A 16940-nucleotide genomic window follows, 5' to 3' on the forward strand; every position below is an offset into this window, starting at 1 on the left:
ACTCTATTCACTCATCCAGCCAACCTTTAGTATGAGCACTAACATGCTTGCTGAAAATTTGGCATTGTTTTCCTTTGTTTCATACTTTAGATCCTTTGTTACAGGCCTCTAAGTTTTACGCTCAACTTATCCACGGGTCATGTCAAAATCCTTAATTTTGGCCCCCAAACCTGCCTTCGACTTTTATGGCGGCCTGGGGTCAATTCTAGGGTTCCTAGCACGTATGGGCAGTACCATCTATATGATGCAAGCGCGGTACCACGTCCACACCTCTGGGCACTACGCTTCTGTCATGGACGCGTCACAGTTCGCCAATGGCACGGTGATGACGACGTTCGTGCATGCCAAGAAGAACCCAGTTTTTCTGGGTTCTTTTTGGTCCAGAGGGTGCGATGTCCCTCCAGAGGAAAACTGGGTGCTACCAGCCTGCCCCTTTGGGGTGGGCTGGAGAGCCCCCGTATTAATGACATCTATTTCTCTACTCCCATGACACTGTAACAGTTAAAGTCATGTAATGGTTTTTCCTACTCATTTAGCTTCATCTAAAGCTCCGCCTTCTTCAACTGTGAGCAATCAGCCTCCTGCTGAAACTCAGGTGCTTACTCGATCAGCATCCCAAACTCCTCCAGCTGGTGTCACAGCTACAACTAGCACTACTTCTGCTGTCAGCACTCCAGCTGCAGCCACTGGAAGCCCAGTGAAGAAGCAGAGGCCGCTCCTACCAAAGGAAACTGCCCCAGCTGTCCAGCGGGTAGTGTGGAATTCTTCAAACAAATTTCAAACTTCTTCCCAGAAATGGCATATGCAGAAAGTACAAAGACAGCAACAACAGAGTCAGCAACAACAACCTCAGTCCTCCCAAGGAACAAGATACCAGACACGACAGGCAGTGAAAGGTATTCATCAAGTTTTCCCATTGTGTTCTCATTGCTTTCTTTTCACAGTGGTTATTGTGCTCAGTGGTTATTTGTTCATTCATAAATTTGTGAAAGTGCACATTATGTGGATGTCATGGTAATTAATATGATCAAAGTTGTGATAGTTAATACTTATAGAGAGTACCATGTCTTGCATCAGAATGTAGGTATATAGCATAATTGGTCACAACATTAGTCATAAAAATTAGAAGTGGACTGTTGGCACTGACATTGGTTACCATCAGTCTAGATGTGACAAAGATGCTCCTAAGTATATTTTTCCCTTGCAAAGTATTGATTAAGGGTTTGGAGGGGGGTGAAAGACTAATCTAAGTCTGCTGCATACTAAAATGTTACAGACTGTAAACATTTGGCTCTAGTAATCTCATGCTATGCTTCTATAGATTTTAAGAAGAATTTTACAATGGTTGGTAAACAGCATGTGCAAATTATTGCACTTCTTAAATTTACTGTTGTGTGCCAAGTCATTTAGCAACCCTAAGGTGAACCTGCCATGGGGTTTTCTTGGCAATATATATTCTGAGGCAGTTAGTATATTTCCTTTGCTGGGTGGGGATTCAAACAATGATCCTCAGAGTTGTAGTCCAGCACTCAAATGACTACAACACATGGGCTTATAAGCATGTTGTAGTGGTTTGAGTACTGGGCTATAACTCTTTAGATCAGGTGTTGAATCCCCATTTGGCCAGAAAAACCCACTTTGTGACCTTGGGCAAGTCACATTCTCTCAGCCTCATAGGAAGGGAAAGGCAAAAACCGCTCTGAACAAATCATGCTAAGAAAAGCCTATGACAGGGTCACCGTAGGTCAGAAATGACTTGAAAGCATGCAGCAACAATACAACAACAAAGTCTTTATGCTCCACAATACGTGAACAGCTGTGGCTGCATCATGTCACAAAGCATGTTATGTCACCATTTCAAGGAGTGTTATCATGACATAAAATGCAGATGTTTAGATTTGAACTGAAAGATTACTGAGTAATTTAGTTCACTTGTTTTTGATTTTTCAAATGTATTGCATACTGTATATAGTGTCTCACCTTGGATTTGTTTTGCATCCCTAGCTGTGCAGCAAAAGGAAATTACTCAGAGTACTTCCACATCTACCATCACCTTGGTTACAAGCACTCAACCTGTTTCTATAGTAACCAGTTCTGGATCAGCAAGTACGCTTTCATCTTCAGTTAATACAGACTTGCCAATAGCAACAGCTTCAGCAGATGTGGCTGCAGATATTGCAAAGTATACTAGTAAAGTAAGTTTAAAGAAAGCAAGACTTTTCTTACAAATTTTTAAAGCTAATTCATTTGCTAACGTGCAAAGCACATGTTACTCTTTTAAGTGGCTATTCTCATGCTTTCACATAGATAGGAGTAAACTTTGAGCACATCGAAGAACATTTACAGCAATATTTTAAACTGGCTGCTACTGTGTAGCTAGAAGCAGTTAAACTTTTCCTGCCCCTGATTTCCAAAAACAGATGACTGAGGTTTGGGTGGAAGAAAAATTAAAACAGCTTACCCATATGTGTTTATATTTAACCTTCCTGATATTTTTGGATATATGTTTGTACATCTCAATTTTATTAGGTGTTTAATTATTTTTCGACATAGCAATAGCTACATATAATTCTATTTGTTTAGTATTATTCATGTACACAGTTCACTAGAGTAATATTTGTGAAACAAAATGAGTGATTACTCCAATCGTTCCTGTTGGATATAAGTGGACTAAACCAAAAGTTTCATGGAAAAGGTTGCTTTAATAATAATAATAATAATAGGTTTTATTTATATACCACCCAATCACTGGGAATCCGAGCGGTTTACAACAGAGGGGATAATAGACGATTCCCTGCCCTCAGGCTTACAATCTAAAAGACATGACACAAAAGGTGAAGGAATGGTGAGGGGGGAGGGGATCAGGTCCAGCATTCTTCTCTCCCTCTGAGGCCTGGACCAAGGCAGATGGACCAGAGGGAGGGCTCATCTTCTTCCAGACAGGCCTGTTGGACCTAGCCTGCCTCTCTCCCTCAAGATGGAAGATGAAGGGAGGGCTTTTCTTCTTCCAGGCAGGCTTGGTGGAGCTAGCCTGCCTCTCTCTCCCTCAAGATGGAGGATGAAGGGAGGGCTTGTCTTCTTCCAGGCAAGCCTGGTGGAGCTAGCCCGCCTCTCTCTCCCTCAAGATGGAGGATAAAGGGAGGGATTCAAATGGAGAGTGAGGAGGAACCAACCAGATCTTCTGGAATAGGGAAAATATTTAGATAGCATAAGGCTGAGTATTACCCACTTCATAGAAAAATAGGCAGTGATATCAAACAGTAGTTTTAAACCCAGCACTTCCTGGGAGAGATGGATCTTGTAGAAAGGTAGCAATAGTTGCTTTTTCACATCATCTTTACAGTGTCAGTCAAGAAAGAGGCCTACTGAGAGCTGCATTTCCTTTTATATTCAGGAGATACTTGAGTTGGACAAATAAGTAGCAGCAGAGATGGTGAGTCAATCTTATTTGGGCGAACTCATCAGAATCTGGCAAATGCTTCCATCTATTGATTTATTTGCCAAGGTGTTTTGTCACTAAATGTGGTTTCCAAATAGATTTGTGAACCTGGATGGATGAGGAAAGAGAGATAGTGGGCCAACAGTTTGTACATGCAAAGTGTCAGTGAACTTTGGTTAGCAGTTACCTAGTATTATTCCCAGATGGTTGGGACTAACAATTGAGTACATATCACATTCTTCCCAGCAAATGCTTTCTACACAATTTGTGTATGGAAGAGAGACATGGAATGTAAATGCTGTCCCAGATTAATATTAAATTTACTGCCATTGGTATTAGGGGGAAAATAGTGTCAACTCCTGTAATTGTACTTGACACTGTACATCACACATGAGCAAAGTGCAACCCATGAGCTACATGTGGGTCCCATGCTGCAGCAGCAATCAAAAACATGTATTGCCCCCAAATATTAGTGTGTATATTGGAAATGAACTGGAAGTGATTTCCAGGTCACTTCCTGTAATTAAAAAAAGGCCTCTCCTGGATCAGAAGTGGAGACAAAAATGTGTTAAAATGCCCTTATGCTCCCTAGAGAGGGCTTCTCACATGTTACAGCTAGTGTATCATTTATAACAAATTCCTACTTTTGTTTGCATGTTAAAATCATGAAATAAAGGGCACTCCCTTTGTTCTCATGTGTTTAATTTTAAAAGTGTAAGTTATGTATCATAGATCTTTATTGTTGCTAATTGATGAAATAAGCAATTTAAACTGTTTGCAATATGAGTTGATATCCCCTCTATTGTTTCTATTTCAGTAAGGGATTCCATATCCTATTGATGTAATTGTGGATTTCACTAAATAGTTTTCTTAATTAAACTATAGATTTAGGCAGAGTTCTAAATGCAATCTTAATCAACAGTAAATGTATAGCTATAGATACAGATATATAGTTCTGCTATGACATAAAAAGTGGAAGAAATGTGTCCTCCAAAAAGCAACTGTTATTGTCCAGGTTAGCCTTAATGTTTTTCTGTTTAGCATAAGGTGGTGAAAGTCATTGGGCTGTCTTTTGTCATTTCCCTGTTATAAATGTATGGATACCTTGCAAAAGGTCAAAAATTAGTAAACGTTTAGAGGCATACTTGGGTTCCCACCCCCACCTCCTCTCAGTTCTGTAGAGGGTTCAGTCCATTTTGCTACCATTTCATGGTTGATCTTTTCTTAATATTTGGCATGGTAAATGCTGGGGCAGATTCCCAGAGTGCTCTAATTCAGACTTTTAAAAATAAATGTAAACTGTTCTTCAGGATAATTTTTGCTGTCTGACGTATGCAAGAAAATAACTTCAGGGTTTGGTTACCATTTTGATGGTTGACTGGTATAGTAATGCCAAAAGGGCATTATTTGATCCAACATAGAAATCTGATTTAACTGCTCAGTTGTAATACAAGTACATAGTAACATTATAATTTAACACCACATGGAGAGAACATATAGATTCCAGGTTGAACAATAAGCCATAACATCACCACATGTCTGAACAGCCAAATGACTGAACACAAAGCTAAAACATATTTTATAATGGTTTTCCATGCTGCTTGTAACCTAAACAGTTCACTGAGGCACACAATTCCAAACTGTAAATAAGAGATACACATTAATGCATATTTTATACTGGTTCTGAGGGCATCTTTACTTGTCACTTGATTCCTGAGTCTTTACTCATGATGAGATTAGGAGCAGGCTTCTGAGAAGAGTTTAGCCTATATTTTCTGTACACAACAGTTCCCGTTGGGCTATTCGATTCCATCCATAGTGTGTGGAGCAGAGGAGTTGTAGCTGCCAACATAATGTGAGATGCAGCATTATTTGCTGGGTTACTTTTGTAATTGTATCTAATAGCGAATTATTAGTATGAAATTTACAAACTCAAAGAAAAATATGTCAGTCCTTTTTATTATGCTTGGTGTAAGCAAAAATTAAGAAACTTCTTCATAATAAAGACATATTAAAAGCAAGGCCACTTTTAATTTCTTAATAAACTTCTTTTAACAGATGATGGATGCCATAAAAGGAACAATGACTGAGATATACAATGATCTTTCAAAAAATACCACTGGAAGCACAATTGCTGAGGTTAGTATCTCTTGCCATCAGCAGCTCACCTTTCTTTTTTAAAAAACAAAATATTTTAAATATACACAGAAATCTACTTTTTAAGTATGCTGCAGAGTCCTTGACTCTTTGCCTGATCTTACATCACATATTGTGAAAATGATGGGTTGGGTGGGAAAGGAAAGGCAGATTGAAGTTGCAATTTAACTAGGGTTCTCTTGCTGAATATGTACTACTTTGCCAAAGATGTCAACATAGTAGCACTACTTCCTGAAATGCATGACAACCTAGTTTCCAGAATTCTTTTTCAGTACTCCTGATTCTAAACTAGATTCCATTTAGAGCTTATTTACTAAATTTAGTAAATTTTGGTAAATCCTTCTAGAGCTTATTTATAAAAAAGTAACCTAGATCCTGTTCAAGTTTCAGTGATTCAGTATACAATGCTGTCCCCTCATATTTGTAGTAAGTACGTTAAATTTGTCCTTCTGTTGAGAGGTGCTATTTACAAGAGAGCATGAGCAACAGGAAGGTGGTTAAGGGGATATAGGAGACTTTATTTCTCATTTTTTCTCTTCTGCTGCTCATCCTCACTTGTAATTATTTCATTTCCATCCCACTTAAAGAAGGGGAAAGCACAAGATAAATGATGCCTGTTTCATTCAAAATTATGTGAGTAAATTATGGTTAAAAGATGAACAAAAAAACCTTAATATCTTTTTATAAAATAGCAAAGTTGTTTTTCTATAAAAATCTGCCCTTCCCAAATTGCAATTCTAAACAGTTGTGTGTGCTTATGTGCCTTCAACTGCTTTCACTTATGGTAACCCCATTAATTTTGTAGGGTTCTCTTAAGGAAGGAATACTCAAAGGTGTTTTGCCATTGCCTTCCTCTGATACAACACAGTTATAAGCTACCCTATATCAAAAAAGTCTCTGGATAATTTATACTATAAAACAACAGAAATTTAAAATTCATAAATAATAATAGAACATTAAATCAGTTGCTGAATTATGCTTAGTACGTTGAAGCAACCTGTTCATGTATCCAGTATTAAATTTTGTGATGTAATTTCAATTCTGACTCACATACTTTAAGATGAATGCAGTTTTGAAGAGGCAGGACAGGCGGAATTGAAACATTTTTGGTGTAGAGAACTCTTTTTAATTCTGCTAGACATGTGTCATTCCCTCTTATATTTATTTAAATATTTCCTAATATCTTTAAAGGGGAAAAGCACTCCATTTAGTATGAATTCTGCTGATTTTTAAAACTAAAGTGAATATCAAAATAAATCGGTTGGCAGGTTGTGTGAGTGCTCAGATTACCAGCTGTCCCAAACTAACCACTTTGTTAGACATACCAGGGCCTAGCTGTAATTGCTAGCCTCAGCTAGAATATTGAATTGAATCAGTTACTGAATGGTAATCAATGCTTGGAACATTAATTCAGTAGGTCTGCTGTAGTTGGGATTAGCAATTGTACTTTGGTACAAGAGTCCACTGTTCACCCCTTTGTACATTGTTTCTGATCACCATTTGAAGTTTATTAGATTTTAATATAAATCCTCTGTGCTCCTTTTGATTCCTTCAATAGTTAGCTAAAAACAACTATGTAAATAAGGTCATACCAGCCATATTTTTGGAAACTTGATTTAAAACAAAGTAAATTTAAATCAAGTCTGTGCTCTCCCCCCCCCCCCCCCAGTTATTTCTTTGGCCACAGTGATTAACCCTCAAAATCCCCAAGTTAATTGGTTAACTTGATCAATTAAAAAGTATTCTGTGATTATTTGAGCTGTAGGTTATACAACTGCTGCTTGTAATGATAAGTGCTTGCAAATTCATAGGTCCAATCGTCTCTATAGAATTGGCATTCCTCCCTTTCTCACACAGAAGATGGGATGTTGTTGTTTTTTGTATGGATTGCTGTGGCACAAAGACAAAGAAAGCCTGTTAAAATTTGTTTTGTTCAGATAATTATCATAGAATCATAGAGTTGGAAGAGACTACAAGGGACATCCAGTCCAATCTCCTGCCATGCCAGAACTCACAATCAAAGCATCCCCAACATGATAATAATAATAATCTCAGGGGACAGGCAAGTTCATCATTGGAGAGGTGTTCTGGTGAATATTGGAGTCCTGCATAAGCTGTATATAATTCTTTAGGTTAATGCAGTCGGCTCTTCTTCTACACGGATTCAAGCATCCACGGTTTGAAAATGTTAAAAGTATAAATTTCATATATCAAACCTTGATTTTCCATTTTTTATAAGGGACACCATTTTGCTATTTCATTATATATAATGGGACTTGAGCATCCACAGATTTTGTTATCCATGGGAGATCTTGGAACCAAACCCCAGTGTGTAACAAGGGTCCACTGTGCCTAAAATCAGATAAAACCAGCATATTGGATTAGGCATCAAAACCTATCCAGCTGGCCAGTTATGTGTTACATAGTCAGACCTTCTGGTCCATGTGTTCATTCTGACTGCTGCAGTCTGCACTAGCTGTTTCGTTCCCCACACCATCTTCAAAGGTACATTGCAGTAAGCTGACCTGGATGTTACCAGACCATAGGCCACTGAAGATAGCTTGTCTCTTTCCAGATAAGGACATACTTGTTTCACCAGCTGAAGCTGATAAATGGTACACTGTGGTTCTGAGGCCATTTGTGCCTTAAGGGGATAGTAAAGAATCTAGGGAAACCTGTAAACAGTGAGTGTGTCAATGCAACAGTGAGGAGTGCAACTAGAACTAGTTGAATACCCTTCTTCCATTCAGAAAAACCAACCACCATTAGTCTGTCAGTATTGAGCCTCAGGGACTCTCATCCTCATCAGTTGTTGTGACCATGTGCAAATTTATACAGATTTAATTGTTTTAATGCCTTGTTAAGAGTTCTTTGGCTCAGTGATGGTCTTAATTATATTTCAGATTCGTCGTTTGAGAATTGAAATAGAAAAACTTCAGTGGTTACATCAGCAAGAACTCTCAGAAATGAAACACAATCTAGGTATCAAAAATGCAGTTCAACATTACTATGTTGTCGCTTATTTACAAAGGCAATGGCAGTATGCTAGTTTCAGCTGTGATAGAACAATACTCATGTGAAAGAGTAGAAAATAAGGTGGAATATCATGTAATATAGCTTGCATTTATATCTGATAAATGATAGTTTATTATGATGACTGAACTAATTCAGTGTAATTTCCTGAACTACAGTGATCAACAGCTATTATTTAAAAAATGAATACATATGCCATGTTCTTTTAATAAATTGTTAATTTATTATTACTGGATTTATAGTCAGATTTGTCTCTTCATTTCAGTTATAGTTTGGACATAAAGGGCCATAGTTTTTCAATCAGAAGTCATAAATGCACCTCAAGCATAAGCATTTTTTTTTTGGTAGTTCAGAAAGCAGCCTTCTTACTTGTATATATTCAACAATAAAAGAGGGCTAAGTTTTCATCATAGCTTTTTATGAAGTATTATTATTCCAAAGTGCAAATCTAAACTAAGGCAGATAGCAAACACACCCTTTAATTAAACTAAAAAAAAAAACCTTAAAGAAAATACTTTCACTAACTATTCCATTCCACAAATGAATAAGTCTCATTGTGATGGCTTGCCAACTTCCTCACCAGCTGTCACCTATTCTGTGACGGGATGGCAACATGTTTCTCCCCAAATTGCTTAAACCCATTTATGCTGTCTGCCACTGTGATGCCAATTATGTAGAGACCGCTACTACTATCTCACTAGCTGGCAGTATGTGTGGAGACCCTCATAGTCAGGTCTCTCACAAATAACTCCCACACTAGAACTGTCTTCAACTGCCAGCACTCTAGGGCTTTAAAATTTCAACAGCTTGACACCAGTTGTCCATTGATAATTGCACATCTTAAGTGTCCTAAATAATGTCCCTTGTTGGTAGCATTTTAATTATGTTTGGTAGTGTGGATGATGTTATCTGTAAGCACACTTCAGGCAACTCTTTGTTGGAACAAAGAAGAGAGTTTTAGTAACAAGCATGGCTGAATACATTAACTTTCTTGTAGGATATTATTCAAGCGTGTATAAATGGCTTCAGTAGTTACAAAATTTAACAGTTTCTTTCACTTTACTTTATAAACCTTCCCTTATAGTCTTAGTTCTAACATAATCTTTATCTAGTCTCTGCGTCTCTTAATCCTTCTGATTATCTGTTATGCCAACATCCACTCTAACTGAACTTCCTTGGTTTCCTAATATTTGTTTTGATTGCACTCCAGATGTCTTTAATAATCTCCACCACTTCATAGAATCATAGAATCGTAGAGTTGGAAGAGACCACTAGGGCCATCCAGTCCAACCCCCTGCCATGCAGGAAATCCAAATCAAAGCATCCCTGACAGATGGCCATCCAGTCTCTGTTTAAAGACCTCCAAGGAAGGAGACTCTATCACCTTCCGAGGAAGTGCATTCCACTGTCGAACAGCCCTTACTGTCAGGAAGTTCCTCCTAATGTTCAGGTGGAATCTCTTTTCCTGTAGCTTGCATCCATTGTTCCGGGTCCTGTTTTCTGGAGCAGCAGAAAACAAGCTTGCTCCCTCTTCAACATGACATCCTTTCAAATATTTAAACAGGGCTATCATATCGCCTCTTAACCTTCTTTTCTCCAGGCTAAACATCCCCAGCTCCCTAAGTCGTTCCTCATAGGGCATGGTTTCCAGACCCTTCACCATTTTTGTCGCCCTCCTTTGGACACGCTCCAGTTTCTCAATGTCCTTTCTGAATTGTGGTGCCCAGAACTGGACACAATATTCTAGGTGGGGCCTGACCAGAGCAGAATACAGTGGCACTATTACTTCTCTTGATCTAGACACTATACTTCTATTGATGCAGCCTAAAATAGCATTGGCCTTTTTAGCTGCCGCATCACACTGTTCCCTCATGTTCAACTTGTGGTCTACTTGGACTCCTAGATCCCTTTCACACGTAGTTTCATTCAGCCAGGTGTCACCCATCCTATATCTGTGCATTTTATTTTTCCGCCCTAAGTGCAATACCTTACATTTCTCCGTGTTGAATTTCATTTTGTTAGCTTTGGCCCAGCTTTCTAGTCTATTCAGGTCATTTTGAATCTTGATCCTGTCCTCTGGGGTATTAGCTATTCCCCCTAATTTGGTGTCATCTGCAAATTTGATAAGTATGCTCCCAATTCTGTCATCCAGGTCACTGATAAAGATGTTGAATAGCACTGGGCCCAGGACAGAGCCCTGTGGGACCCCACTGGTCACTTCTCTCCGGGATGAAAAGGAGCCATTGTTGAGCACCCTTTGGGTTCGGCCGGTCAACCAATTACAGATCCATGTAACAGTTGCCTTGTCTAGCCCACATTTTAGAAGCTTGTTTGCAAGAATGTCATGGGGAACCTTGTCAAAGGCCTTACTGAAATCAAGATATACTATATCCACAGCATTCCCTTCATCTACCAAGCTGGTAATTTTATCAAAGAAAGAGATTAGGTTTGTCTGGCATGACTTGTTTCTCTGAAACCCATGTTGACTTTTTGTGATTATGGCATTGCCTTCTAGATGTTCACAGACTCTCTGTTTAATGATCTGCTCCAGAATCTTTCCTAGTACTGATGTCAGACTAACTGGACGATAATTGTTGGGATCCTCTTTCCCCCCCTTTTTGAACATGGGAACAATGTTTGCCCTCCTCCAGTCTGCTAGGATTTCTCCTATTTTCCACTAGTTTTCAAAGATTATTGCCAATGGCTCTGATATTACATTTGCCAGTTCTTTTAATACCCTTGGATGTAGTTCATCTGGTCCTGGAGACTTAAATTCATTTAGATTAACAAGGTATTACTCTTCTATCTCTTTACTTATTCTGTGCTGAAATTCCCCTATTCTGTCCTCTGCTCCATTATCCTCAGGTTGAGCCCCTTTTCCTTTTCTGAGAAGACTGAGGCAAAGAAGGTGTTGAGTAATTCTGCCTTTTCTCTGTCCCCTGTTAGCATTTTGCCATCTTTTCCACGGAGAGGCCCTCCCATTTCCTTCTTCTTCCTTTTGCTGCGGACATATCCAAAAAGCCCTTTTTATTCTTTTTAACCTCTCTAGCAAGCCTGAGTTCATTCTGCGCTTTAGCTTTTCTGACTTTACCCCTACACATGCCTGCTATTTCTTTGAATTCCTTTTTTGTGATTTCCCCCTTTTTCCATTTCTTATACATGTTCTGTTTCAAACTTAGCTCGGTTGAAAGTTCCTTAGTCATCCATCCTGGTTTCTTGAGACACCTCCCGTTTTTCTTTCTCACTGGAACTGTTTGAAATTGTGCCTTCAGTATCTCCCTTTTGAGAAAGTCCCATCCGTCCTGAACTCCTTTATCTTTTAGTATTTCTGACCATGGAATTGCCCTGAATACTTCTCTAAGTTTACTGAAATCCGCTCTCCTAAAGTCTAGGATGCGTGTCTGAATATGCCTGGCTTCTCCTTTCCACTGTATTACAAACTCCAGGAGAACATGGTCACTTCCACCTAATGATCCCACCACTTGCACCCCATTAACCAAGTCATCCTTATTGGTTAGGATCAGATCTAAAATAGCTGACCCCCTTGTTGCCTCTTCCACCTTTTGGACCATGAAATTGTCTTCCAGGCAAGTGAGGAATTTGTTAGACCTTGAGGATTTTGCTGAGTTTGACTTCCAGCAAATATCAGGATAGTTGAAGTCGCCCATCACTACTACATCTCTCCTTTCTGAGTGTCTGGTCATCTGTTCTAGAAAGGCATCATCCAATTCCTCAGTCTGACTTGGGGGTCTGTAGTAGACTCCCACCGTAACATCCTTCTTGTTTCCCTGCCCTTTGATTCTTATCCAGATGCTCTCCACCTGGCTTCCATGATTGATGTCCAGGATCTCTTCACTGGTGTAAATATCTCTGACATATAGTGCTATTCCTCCTCCTTCCTAGTGATCGATATATATATATATATAGATAGATAGATAGATAGAGAGAGAGAGAGAGAGAGCCCTGATGGTGCAGTGGTTAAATGGCTGTACTGCAGCCACCTACTCACAAACCATAAGGTTGCGAGTTCAGTACCAGCCCAGGAACTCAAGCTCGACTCAGACTGGCATCCACCCATAGGTCACTAAAATGAGCACCCAGATTGTTGGGGGCAATTAGCTTACACTTTGTAAACCACTTAGGGAATGCTTAAGTGCACTGATAAGCGGTATAGAAATGTACTGTACTTGTTATTGCTATTGATACACACACACACACATCCCGCAGGATATTAACACATACACTTTAACTCTGGACTCCTCTTGAATAACTAAACCCCTTCTGTACCTCATAGCAGTCTCCCTCAGCCTTCTCAGCAAATAACCCCGCAGGGTACGATGACACACTCCTCTAACACATGGCAGGGTACAGTGACGCACTTCTCTAACACAAGGCTCCACTTCTCTATTTATACCCACTCCTGGGACCAACCCCCACTGCTTCTAGCTTCACTCCCATTGGCTATTCTCAACATTCTTTATTTCCTGTGTCTCCACACCTGTCTTAAAATAATTCCATCATTCTGCTGATAATTAAATTCTCATTTATAATAAGTTAATTTAAATATTAAGGATCCTCCTCACATCTTCCTTAACCGAGTTATTAATTTCTGATTGATAGTCAGTACTTCACCATTTGGACTTGTTTATGATATGTTGTCCATTTGTTATCTAGAACTCACAATGGCTGAAATGCGGCAGAGTTTAGAACAGGAAAGAGATCGCTTAATTGCAGAAGTGAAGAAGCAGCTTGAAATAGAAAAGCAGCAGGCTGTGGATGAAACCAAGAAAAAGCAGTGGTGTGCCAACTGCAAAAAAGAGGCCATCTTCTATTGTTGTTGGAACACCAGCTACTGTGATTACCCTTGCCAGCAAGCTCACTGGCCAGAACATATGAAGTCCTGCACACAGTCAGGTAATCAGCTACTGCTCTTACAGTTAAACTACTTACCTGTCAACCTATTCATAACTGAACATAGCCTGGCAAGCACTTAAAGTTATTATTGTATTTGAATTCTATTTGTTTTCATTATAGCCACTGCAACACAGCAAGAAACAGATACAGAAATTAGCACAGAAACATTAACCAAATCATCCCAACCTACTTCCAGTGCACAGCCTGCACCTACGGAAACAGCCAGTACTCCAAAAGAAAAAGAGGCTAGTGTTGAAAAGAGCAAGGAGAGTGTTACAGTAAGTTCCCCTTTTCCCCCTTTCCTTTCTTTCCATTTTTTGCAGCCTTTTTTTTTTTTGAGGTAATTTTGCAAGGTTCTGCAAAGCACTGCATTATTTCTGTTTAGCTTTTCTGAGGTTTGCTAAGAAAGATCATTTTGAACAATTTTCTTCTAATCCTTGCAGAATTATTTCTTAACACACATTGGAATCATAACCTCCCAGGCCATTATTGTGGCGCCCACTCCCCCCCCCCCCCCGCCCACCCATCACTTCCATTTTCATTGTTGTTTCCATCCATAGTAGAGTCAGTGGGCTACAAAGTGTCTCCTGGCTGCCATACATTTATGTTTGCTGCTCCTTCTTTTGTCATGGAATTTTATATAGTTTTGGGGTACCTTTGCTTTGAGCCAAAATGCCTGCTGTGGCACATCAGCCAACAGCTGCTCTGTCATATGCAAATTATATACACTATGTAGAGTGTTATTTCCAGATACACAAATCTTTTTCCATTTGCCCTAAAACCAAATTTGCAACCATTACTTAGATTATTTTCCACAATATATTTTGTTCATTATACCTACCATAATTATAACACATTAGCATCATAACATTAGCCTGGTTACAATTCCTATAAAATATACCAAGGTTAAATTAGCATAACACCTAGCATGCCTGCAAGATGGCAAGCTAGGTATAAAAGATATGTTTATTAATAGTCCTCAGGATTATACGGGTCAGACTATTGGTTATATTTTATCTTTCCTTTGCTGAAACATTTTTAGAATCTATAAAACAGGCTTGCAGAATTGAGGGTCATAAAAGCTTTTTAAAAATGTATGCTGGTTTTATAGGAATTTGCCAATAGAAATCCAAAAATGACATCAGATTTGCTCCATCGTGTACAGTTCTTACACAACTTGCTTTAATGTTTCTGTGTTGTAATATGTGACTGAATGAAATGATCCTGTGAAGAGGTCACCTGCAAAGAGTAAGAAAGGGGTTAAAGCCTTCCAATAGACTTTCAGAACACTTTTAATTCACTGATATGAAACACAAAAATGAGTTCAAAAGCATTAAAAGAATTCACAGTTTGTGAAAGAACTATGTGTGGTATTTTTATTTTGTTGGTTAATTCAGCAGCCAAAATTACATTAAAACAGCTACCATATGGGGGAAAAACAGCTACCATATGGGGGGGAAAAATCCGTCACAGGCCTATCTACTTAATTAAGATAGTAGCTTTCTCTGGTTCTATGATATATCAGTTCCAGCTTGGTTCCTCATATTGCTGTTCTGCAGAAAGAAGAGAGTTTGACAAAAGCTCATGCAAAGAGTTTAGCTTGAAATATGTTGAAAATGGTGGTGTATCTTACGAGGAGATCAGTGACTGATTGGGAACATAACAAATGTATTTTGAAAAGATAAATCTGTTTGTGTCAGTGCTTTACTTGCATTTATTTGGCATTACTTACACAGAAAATATCATGTACCTAATGTTTCTGCCATGGATTATTTGGATTTGAAAATCTGATTTCCTTCATGTAATTGTTATACCTCTTTGAAACATCAAGCTGTATACATTGCTCATATCCATATTTTGACTTTTGCTTTTATTTATAAAGATCTAACCTGTGAATTCATTGAGATGCAAATTTTTAACGAAGGCCAAGCATCTGACAAATTTATGTGGGTTGGATCTAGAGTTTGCTTCCACCATTGAGACCACTCCCTGAGTGAAGGGAAAGGATGAAAGCAGCTTTTGCTCATTCCCCTGCCCCTTTTTGTAGCCCTTTGTGCTATATCCCATGCTTTTAGGGCACATTTTAGGGGGCGTAGGGTGTTGCAGGAGGAGGATGCAGTTGGTGAATATTGCCACTTCCCCTCTGCCAGCACCAGGAATATTCTGCTTGATCAAAAGCCTTCCACAGATGGAAAGAACCCTTCCATTCAGGGAAGGCAAGGTCTGGATCCAAGCCTATGATAACCAATAGGTGGCATTTATGTAAACCTTTCACTGAGGTTGCCTGTGCTGTCTCTGCAGATAGCAACAGGTGTGACAAGCAGCCAGCCTATAAAACTTGTCCAGGTACCGCAGACCACCACCTATATACCAACTACTCAACCCACAATTGTAAGTACTACTCTTGGCATTGAAACAGCTCATTATCTATTGGGGGTGGGTATTTTCCTTTGTATCACGATATGAATTCACTGGTCACTTAAATTCCCAGTTTGCAGTTCAAAATCCCTTATTTTGTTATACATTTTCTGCCGTACATTCCCATTGCAGGGCCAGACATGGATTCAAATTTTCTTTCTGTAATCAAATTGCTATACAAGCTTTCAGGTAGCTTCCAGAACAATTTACACCTCAATGAATGCAGTTATCCTTTCATCTGGTGTGTTTTGTATAAGCATCATTGTAGGTATAATGCTTCCCCATGCTGTTTAACATTTACATGAAGCCGCTGGGCAAATCATCCGGAGACATGGGCGTGGTGTGATTAGAATCCTGATGACACCCAGATCTATTTCTCTATGTCTCCGACTACTATAGTGACTAAGGATGGCACCTCTCCTCTAGATGCCTGTCTTTGATCAGTAATGGGCTGGATGAGGCAAAACAAACTCAAGTTGAATCAAGAGAAAACGGAGGTACTTGTGATAAGTACACTAGGTCTGGGGAGGGAGATTTGTCAACCAGTCCTGTATGGGGTCACACTTCCCCTAAAGGACGAAGTTCGCAGTTTGGGAGTACTCTTGGACTCATCACTACAGCTGTCATATCAAGTAGGTGCGATGGCCAGGAGTGCTTGGTACCAACTTTGGTTGATACACCAACTGCGCCCCTACCTGGACCAAAAGGACCTTGAAACGGTGGTACACACACTGGTAATCTCTCGTTTAGATTTCTGTAATGCGCTCTACTTGGGGCTACCCTTGTACCTTGGCCCCTCCCTCCTTAACTGTCATCTCGGCCTCAGAGGGAGCGATCAGGCAGACCCAGCTCCATCAGGGACTGCCTGAAGGAAGAGGCCCCTCCCTCCTTTAACTGTCACCTTGCATTTTATATTGTATTACAATTTTTACTGTACACCGCTATGATCATCATGGAATAGCGGTCTATAAATAAAAAG

General features: G+C 39.4%; 2 protein-coding genes across 13 annotated transcripts in view; one reads left to right on the forward strand and one right to left on the reverse strand.

Moving 5' to 3' along the window:
* Positions 1-16940, reverse strand: part of NCOA3 (nuclear receptor coactivator 3) — a 1019275-nt gene that overhangs the window by 344412 nt on the left and 657923 nt on the right. The window lies entirely within an intron of this gene.
* ZMYND8 (zinc finger MYND-type containing 8) overlaps positions 1-16940 on the forward strand; it is a 122295-nt gene that overhangs the window by 99669 nt on the left and 5686 nt on the right. For 10 of the 11 annotated variants that reach the window (XM_042465913.1, XM_042465917.1, XM_042465910.1 and 7 more), the window contains 7 exons: positions 537-896; positions 2005-2195; positions 5498-5578; positions 8500-8578; positions 13304-13543; positions 13664-13821; positions 15845-15934. In XM_042465913.1, the coding sequence (XP_042321847.1) occupies positions 537-896; positions 2005-2195; positions 5498-5578; positions 8500-8578; positions 13304-13543; positions 13664-13821; positions 15845-15934 (1199 nt within the window). The remainder of the gene's footprint in view (positions 1-536; positions 897-2004; positions 2196-5497; positions 5579-8499; positions 8579-13303; positions 13544-13663; positions 13822-15844; positions 15935-16940) is intronic. The other variant, XM_042465912.1, reaches the window with a different exon arrangement.

Source organism: Sceloporus undulatus, chromosome 4 (assembly GCF_019175285.1).
Source record: "Sceloporus undulatus isolate JIND9_A2432 ecotype Alabama chromosome 4, SceUnd_v1.1, whole genome shotgun sequence".
Taxonomy (NCBI): Eukaryota; Metazoa; Chordata; class Lepidosauria; order Squamata; family Phrynosomatidae; genus Sceloporus; species Sceloporus undulatus.